Consider the following 8,748-nt stretch of genomic DNA (forward strand, 5'->3'; position numbering starts at 1 on the left):
CTTTGTAGACCAGGCTGGCCTCGAACTCAGACATCTGCCTTCCTCTGCCTCCTGAGTGCTGGGATTAAAGGTGTGCAAATTACTTTTTAAAGGCTTTGCGGATGCTAATATTATGACAATACTGTTTCCTCTATCAGACACCTAAGATGTAAACTAAATCCCATTTACCAAAATGTAGAACTTTCAGTAGAGTTTCTTCTCAAGTGTTATTTCCTATTTGTTTATGATCATTCCTTATAACTAACCTCAGTGACATGTATTCATAACCAATTAACAACTTGACTACAAATTTGGGAGATGCTTTTTTTGTGTATGTCTGTGTGTGATGTATGCTGTCTATGCCCCGTGTGTGTATGGAGGCCCCACGTGTGTATGGAGGCCACACGTGTGTATGGAGGCCACATGTGTGTGTGGAGGTTGGTGTTAAGTTTTTCTCCGTCGCTCTCCAGCTTATTCTTTTGAGACAGGATCTCTCCCTGGACTCGGGAGTTTATGGTTATAGCTGCACTGGATAACCAGCAAGGCTGGGGACACTTCCTCTCTAATGGACTTACACAGCTTTTTCTGTGGATACTAGAGGCCTGCATTCAGCTCCTGTACTGCTTAGTTTTTGTTGTGATTTGTTTGTCTTTTAGGTTTTGTCCATTTTACATATGCTGGAGTCATTTAGGAAGACAGGATGTCAGTTAAGGCACTGGCTCCACCAGACTGGCCTGGAGGGCTGTCTATAGTGCATTTTCTTGATTAAAGAATGATACGGTGATTGTATCACTCCGGGGCAGGTGGGCCTGGTTATATGGAAAAGCAGGCTGGACAAGCCATGAAGAGCAAGCCAGTAAGCAGCATCCCTCCATCCCTCCACTTCCTCTGCTTCCGTTCCTGTGCCCAGGTTCCTGCCCCAGCTCCTCTGGATCCTCCCCGCTCCCCACATCCCACCCGCTCAACTCCATATCTTTTCTTTCTTTCTTTCTTTCTTTCTTCTTTCTTTCTTTCTTTCTTTCTTTCTTTCTTTCTTTCTTTCTTTCTGTAAAAAACAAACTAAACATTTACACCCCAAAAGCCCATACCAAAACATGAAAGTGGAAATCAATAAGCTAAAAAAAAAAAAAAAGCATTATGAGATAAATAGTGTGTGGAAACACCACTGAGTTACCTCATGCTGGCCTACTGTTAAGTGTGGCTAATGCACCCAGTATATTTATGATGGCCCACAGCTGTAAGCTGAAAGAAGCCCTTTCCTCTCCAACTTGCTTTAGGTCATGCTTTTACCACAGGAATAGAAACCAGACTAGGACAGGCCCTCATGTTTACGCACAAGCATTCTGTCCACTGAGCTATCTACATAGCCCATAACCACAAATCTTGATCATGTGTCAAATCTATGTCACTTCTTAAGATTTTAAACTCTCGATTTCTTGGTCAGCTTATAGTTCTTACTGAAATGGTTCTTCAACCTTACTGACTCCGTGGGCTCCCTCAGTTGGTCTCCCTTGTCTCCGTTTGTTCCTTACCCTGTGCAGTCTATATATAGGCCATTCTATTAAACGACGTGTGTGCTCATTTTCTCTCCACAACTCCCTCGACTTTTTTTGTTTAGATTTATTTTTTTATATTTAATGTGCATTGGTGTTTTCCCTGCCTGTATGTCTGTGTGACGGTGTTGCATCCCCTGGAACTGGAGTTACAGACAGCTGTAAGCTGTCATGTGGGTTCTGGGAATTGAACCTGGGTCTTTTGGAAGAGAAGCTCCTGCTCTTTTTTTTTTTTTTTTTTTTTTTTTTTTGAAGCTCCTGCTCTTAACCACTGACTTTTTGTCATTTCTTTTGCCAATGATCTGTTCTGTTATTCATAGCTGTTAAAATGATTCGCAACACTGTTGTGATTCACAAAAGTGGGGTAATTAGGTTTGCTACAAATTTGTTACCAACCTCTGTTGTTACCTGCCTGGAGTAGCTTCTGCTGCTTTATAATGTTTATGCCAGGTGTGGTAGCACAAACCTTGAATCCCAGCATTTGGGAGGCAGAGGCAAGGTGGTCTCTGTGAGTTCGAGGTCAGCCTGGTCTACAAAGAAAGTCCAGGACAGCCAAGGCTACACAGAGAAACCCTGTTTTCAAAAACCAAACCAAACCAAACAAAAACAAAAACCAACCAACCAAAAGGATTTATTTTTAAAATTAAAAAGCATACTTAGGTGTATGAATTTTTTGCCTGTGGGTATATGTGCACATATGTGCCTGCTATGGGCAGAAGTCAGAAGAGGGCTTCAAATCCCCTGGTACTGGAGTTATAGCTGCGAACCTCCATGTCGGGGCTGGGAATAGAACCCTGGTCCTCTGCAACAGTAAGAAATGCCCTCAACCAGAGCCATCTCTCCTGTCCAATCCCTGTTTCCTTAGAGACTGAAACATTCCATCCTGCCTGGAAGCAGGAAGATAAACAACTCAGGACCCCCAGTGTGCTCCAGGTTCCTAGCTTTGTGAACTGTGTCTGATGCAGGCACGCAGGGTTGGACTGAACTTGCTCTGGAGACCAGGCTGGCCTGAGCTCGGAGGTCTGCCTGTCTCTGCCTCCCAAGTCCTGGGACTAAAGGTGTGTGCCCAACCTAGCTCACACTATTTCCAGGAAACCTTTTTATCTTCCTGTGTGCTAATCACAAGGCAACAGACTATCCTCTTCTGGACTGTCCTCAGACTATTCAAGGTTTAGACTAAGGTGTAGACAGGTGGTGCTTTTCACATGATCTCACTGGAATATGATTTGGACCACTTCCAAACAACTTGCCTCTTATATGAAATTCACCTGTTTTAATTTTAATCAAATACATGTCTAGAGTTCATGGCTAGATAACAACTTTTCCCACTAGTTCAACGTTCATTTCCTCCTCAAACTAGTACTGAGTTAATCACCAAAATATTAAAAATACATTATTTCAAGGCAGTGGTGTGACTCAACAGCAGAGTGCCTGCCTAACATGCACAAGGACAGGTTTGGTTCCCAGTTGTGAAAAATCACTCCTCTCCCCATTTCTCTTTTAAAGAAAACACAATACCAAGTAAAAAGCAATATTAAGAATTTGGAATGCCGGGGCTGGAGAGATGGCTCAGTGGTTAAGAGCACTGGCTGCTCTTCCAAAGGTCATGAGTTCAATTCCCAGCAACCACATGGTGGCTCACAACCATCTATAATGTGATCTGGTGCCTCCTTCTGGCATGTAGGCAGACATTCAGGCAGAATACTGTATAAATAATAAATAAATCTTTAAAAAAAAAATCACCTGCAATGCCCTAAGGCACAACATTCTGAGTAAATGAACTGCTGTGGCGCTCTAGTGTTGAGGTGCGCTAGCCTGTTGGGTGTTTTAAAATAAGCCTAATATACTCAACAGAGAAAAGGCTTCATTTCATGTCTGGTTGGTATGGAAGTTTCCTCTCTATTAGTTCCATTCAGAAACTAAGTTATTAAGTCTTTCCCATCAGGAGTTGTTTCAAACCTCATAAACTAAGGGAGGTGCTGCTTGTTACAAAAGTGGTGCAGAGCGAAGGATGCAGCTTTGTGGGAGGATGCTTGTAGCATGTATAGATGTGCCTCCTGCAGTATCACAGCAGAGCAGAGTGCTGCGCACACACCTGTAAGGTCAGCCCCGGGGAAGCAGAAGATTCGCAGGCTTACTCCCTGAGACTGCCTCAAAACCCAACAAAATGCCACACGACAGCTACTTCTCTAGACATAGACTTTGAAGTTGTATTTTTCCCATCCAGGCAGAGAGCTTGTAGCTCTAAGTCACCGTTTCTAGCTGCGTTGGCACAGTGGACTGAAGTCTGTGCACCCACTGCATAGGGATTGCTTTCATATTTGCCTTACAGAAGCAGCTCTTCTCCCAGCGCCTGTGTCGCTCACCTCTTTGATCACCAACCAGCACCATGAGTGTTTACCAAGGCTGATTTTATTTAAAATTGAACTTGGAACAGATTAAGTTCATCTAAGTTTTCCTATGATTTAAAAAATGTTAGGATGTTGCTTTGCATTTTGTTACATAGTACAGGAACTTAATTGTAAAATACATGGGTTTGTTATGTCAACCACTTAAGGGTACAATTTGATGACAGTACATAATCTTATTCAACCATTTGGTGCTACAACAGTTTCAATCACCCAAAATGAAACTCTACAACCATTGGTAGTGACCCACGTTCCCTTGTTCCTTGAGTTCCCAATAACTTCTAATTGGCTTAGTCTCTATAAACTTACATCATCATCATCATCATCATCATCATCATAATAATAAAAAATAAAAATCACAAGCCAGGCATAGTGGTGCACGTCTTTAATCCTGGTACTCAGGAGGCAGAGGCAGGCAGATCTCTGTGAGTTCCAGGACAGCCAAGGCTACACTGAAACCTAGTCTTGAAAAACAAAATCACAAACTGGTGGTCTTGTGCCTGACTTCACTTAATGTTTGTCAGTCTCTGTCCCTGTGGTAATCCTGCCTCAGTCTCCCGCTGCCAGAGGCTGCTGGGATTAACTACACTGTTGCCTTAGTTCCTTTAGAGGTTGAGAAATTGGCTTCCTAGGAATTTTGTATTTGATAGAAAAGATGAATAATTAAAAGCAATTATAGCTCCTGCTCTTTTGAGCCTTTTATTTAAATAAACAAGGCTATGTCTAAGCAATGATTGAAATCTGTTTTCAAATGCAGATTTCCAAATCTCAGGGTCAAGATTCTTATTATAGGCCAAGAGTCTAGGGATTAGTTTAAACAAGCACCTAGGTGATGCACAAGGAAAGGTGTCCCGCTGTGCTTCAGGATTCTCAGCTGAAACCAATTTAGGCTGAGGGCTCTAAAGTAAACTAGTTCACTGTCCTAATCCTCTTCATCTAAAAAATTTAAGTTTAGCTAGCACATGAAGTAATGGCTTTAATTACATTTTCATACATACGTACACTCTAGTTTGTCCCTTCTCACCACCACTATCTTCTACCTGGAACCAGAATCTTAGATGTCAACCTGATGGTAGTTTATCTGCTAGGGCAGGAACAGTCTTTCTATGGTCACAGCACTTTCTACCTTTTAATAGAAAAGTCTGAGTAAGAAGCACTCGCTCAACCATTATTCACTTCCACTACAAATGGCAGCAGCAGAGTTTCAGGATACTAAAAATATGTGCCCAACTCACTCTTTTGGTAACTGCTCTTAAAGAAACTTGCTCAAATCAGAAACTAGCTGCCAGTCTGACTGGGTCCCATCTCAGAAGACAGATGATTATTTACTGCAGACGCAGATCTGTTTAATGTGAGGCTTAAATCTCATGTTCTCCCAGTAACTGCTTCCAAGCCTTAGGAAGGAGCTAGGATTTCTTTTTAGAACCAGCAATGTAAGGGTAGCCACATCTACTTGGAAGGTGGTTATGTTTCTATGTGTTCTAATTAATGGTAACCTTTATGTATATGAATGCTGTTTTCATGTACATCAGAAGGGGAAATCAGATTCCATTACAGATGGTTGTGAGCCACCATGTGGTGGCTGGGAATTGAACCTGGAACCTCTGGAAGAGTAGACAGTGCTCTTAACCACTAAGCCATCTCTCCAGGCCCTCATGGTAACCTTTAAAAACACAAAGCTATTTTGATGTGATCTGTATTAATCATGTTTCAAAGAAGCTCAAAAGGACTAAAATATCTCTCCCTTACATAAAGAAAAAGCCCCATAGATTACAATCTGTGGAACACTACATAAGAGAATTCCCATAAAAACCAGGGTAACTGCTACACCTTCCTCTAACCTGGACATCCACCTGCCTCAGTGGATTATCTTTTTTATGGTGATCTAAATTTAGATAAGTACAAATCACGGCAAAAATTAAAGTTTTCATCTTTAATGAAATGACTTTGGAAATAACGTACATTTCCATGACGCCAGCACTACAGTTTTTGGAGTCACAGCAAGATACACAGAATTACATCCGTAATTACTATGAACGCCAACATTTCAGGCAGTAATTTCTGTTACATGGCAAACAAGATCAGGAAAGCAACCATCAAACAAAAGAGACCCATAGCTTCAGACAAGGCAAAGCCCAGGATAGCGTACGAGAACAGCTGCTGCTTCAGCGAAGGGTTTCTAGAAGACACAACACAGGTGACACAGTTACTTTGAAATATTCATGTCAACACATTTGGTAAATGGTAAAGAATCAGGTAACTTGTGTGCCCATCTTTGCAAACTAGACAGTTGGATGGAGGTGCTGTCTCCCCATACCACAGTGTTTGTCTCCTAAGTTCTTTTCTACCCACTGCTAGTCACGTGGCATAAAGACAGAAGCCATCTTTGTATGCAAATATAAATACTTAGTTTACAACCATTTTGAGGGATCCTGACATTTGTGTTCCTCTTGCCCCGTCTCCTGACTGGTTGGGGTTACAGGCGTGTGCCCGTCCTTCTCACCTCTCTGAGTAAGTGACTAACGGACACAACTCACAACATATAATGCAAGACACACAATACACTTCATTCCAAGGAGCTACTATTTCCTTACTTTCCTATTTCCAATTATAGCTTCCCACTGTATCTTTAGCTTCCTCTGGGACAGAGTGATTACCTGGCATATCCAATGATAAGACTGCCAAAGACTGTTCCAATACCAGCACCAGAACCTGCAACTCCTACTGTTGCAGCGCCTGCACCAATGAATTTGGCAGCAGTATCAATGTCTCTGCTGATTACACTGGTCTGAAACTCCCTTCGGATCAGCTGGCACATACCATTCTGGGCCCCATTAAATGCTGTAGAGCCCTGGGAACAGGAAAGAAGGCAAAGGTCAATTTAGCAATCGCATCTACTTTAACTCCTGTAGTGCCAAAATGGCAATTTCTTTATATTGTAGCTTGGTATGAATAAATAAGTGTATGGCACAATGAAAAAGAAAATAAGAGCCTGGAGTAATTCTTATCTTATTCAAGATAGTTAGCAATACCTATACCTTCTAGGGCTGAACAGAATAGTGAAGTATGCTTTTCAACAAAGAATATTTTAATCTCAAAGCTACCAACTAAATAATTCTGGAGGCTGTGCTCGCCACAAAAAAAAAAAAAAAAAAGTGGCAAGAGGCCACCCTGGAACCATTCATTAATATACCCCTTCACTCTATCAGAACTGTAAGACTTATTTGACACTGTTTCCTAATTTCTATCGTTACTACTTACCTCTCCAGTCCTAGTCTCTGGTCGAGATAACACTGATGCAGAAATTGGTCTATAAGCAATTCTGGATCCAGCTCGGATCTATTAGTGGAAGGAAAAGGAAAAATCTCAAGTATTAAGAACAGAGACTAGTCTCCAGTGACCTTCTTGTAGCTGTACATTCTAAAGGAGAAAGCAGAAGAACCAGCAGAGATTAATTTATCGGTGCAACTAGCTTTGGTGTTCGGTCATTTTGAATACACGAAGCCAACCTAACACTTCATGCTAATGAATTGTAAAACGTTCTATCTAATCTACTTGTGAACTAAAATCCCAAGAACAATTCGTTACAAAGTGACTAAGTGTTGCTGTGTAAGTTTCAATAATTTGTAGTGCTGTAATTCAAGTTTAGGTGGGCCAACAGGAGCGTCAGGAGTGTCACTAGGACTGCTGTCATTTAAAAACAGTCCAGCAGTTAATCGAGCCCCCACTATTCCCAAAGTATTCCTAAATGCCTATTAATTACACATTTACTGCAGAGTTTAAGCAGTTTGATGGCAGTTTTAAGAACTGGGGAAATGCTCTCACAGTAAGGACATCTTGCAGTCCCGGCTTCTCTGCCCTTGAGTGTCCACGGACACTAAGGTCACAGAAAATCCCTTCCGAACCAGGACCTGCTTCTCTAGGACAAATCCTTTAGCTTTAGACTTGGCTTAAAACCTCCAAAAAGCAAGCTTCGGGGCTCCCCCGCCGCCTCTCTCCGCCTACACATGGAAGCAAAGTCCCTCCCTCTGCAGCGGCGAGTTTGACCTACAGACAAGCACGGGCAGCGCCGCGGAGGGAACTAGGCCTCAGCGGCCCCCTCCTCCTCTAACTTCCCAGCACCCCGACCTTCGCGCCGAACCCCCCAACTCCGCAGGGACTGGGACGTGGGGGGAGGGGGGCGCCCCCCAGGAGCAAGGAGGCTGTGACCTACGCCGAGTGGGCCTGACAGCCAGGCCCCGCGGGGACGCAGGGCGGGAGGGGAACAGTCTGCCGGCCCCAGGGCTGGGAGGGAGGGAGCAGAGGACATCGTGGCAAGGGTGAAGGAGAGCCGCTCCCTCCGCGTGTTCGCTGGGCCGAGGCCCGGGTTACGCACCAGAGCGGGGGTGCGGGCGAGCTTGGCGCAGGCGAACATCTTTCCTCCTGGCGTGGCGGCGTGGATCTAGGTGACAGGCGACGTGGGCTCCTCTCCCGCTTCCTCTCTGCGGAGCGGAAAGCGGCTTAAGGTCAAGTGTCCCCCAGGGGCCTGCCCTTCCCACCCCGGCCCCGAGGGCCCCCGCGTAGACGGTCGCCGTGGCCGCGTGCCCGGAAGGCGCAAGCCCGCTGGATGGCGCCCGGCGGCCCGCTCCCCGCGCCCTCCGCTTACCTCCGCTTACCTTCCGAGGTGGCGGCGGCGGCGGCGGCGGCAGCGGCGGCAGAGGTCGAAGCAATGGGGCTGGACGCGCAGGCGCGGTGCGGCTCTTATCCACGCCGCAGCACCCGGATGGAGAAGGCGGGGGAAGACGCTCAAGGTCACTTTGTAACAACTT

The 8,748-nt window shown here is 44.6% G+C and overlaps 1 protein-coding gene across 2 annotated transcripts; it reads right to left on the reverse strand.

Annotated features, from left to right (window-relative positions):
* Positions 1-5,858: 5,858 nt before the first annotated feature.
* ATP5MC3 (ATP synthase membrane subunit c locus 3) lies at positions 5,859-8,748 on the reverse strand. 2 transcript variants are annotated; one of them, XM_084798905.1, is made up of 5 exons: positions 8,596-8,748; positions 8,316-8,421; positions 7,202-7,279; positions 6,598-6,791; positions 5,859-6,119 (listed from the first exon to the last, which is right to left on the reverse strand). In XM_084798905.1, the coding sequence occupies exons 2-5, from the start codon at positions 8,352-8,354 to the stop codon at positions 6,005-6,007; spliced, it is 426 nt and encodes a 141-aa protein (XP_084655031.1). In that variant the 5' UTR covers positions 8,355-8,421; positions 8,596-8,748; the 3' UTR covers positions 5,859-6,004. The 2 variants fall into 2 exon arrangements, with proteins under 2 accessions (XP_084655031.1, XP_084655032.1); XM_084798906.1 differs by having other exon boundaries at positions 8,586-8,728.

This window comes from Acomys minous (assembly GCF_964271855.1).
Source record: "Acomys minous genome assembly, chromosome: 10".
Lineage (NCBI taxonomy): Eukaryota > Metazoa > Chordata > Mammalia > Rodentia > Muridae > Acomys > Acomys minous.

Excerpts from the sequence above, each read along its gene's own strand:
- ATP5MC3 (XM_084798905.1), bottom strand. The coding sequence starts at position 8,354 with ATGTTCGCCTGCGCCAAGCTCGCCCGCACCCCCGCTCTG. Across the intron at positions 7,280-8,315 it reads TCGCCCGCACCCCCGCTCTG|ATCCGAGCTGGATCCAGAAT; the intron begins GTGCGTAACCCG and ends TTCCACTAATAG. Across the intron at positions 6,792-7,201 it reads CAGAGACTAGGACTGGAGAG|GGCTCTACAGCATTTAATGG; the intron begins GTAAGTAGTAAC and ends TCCTGTTCCCAG.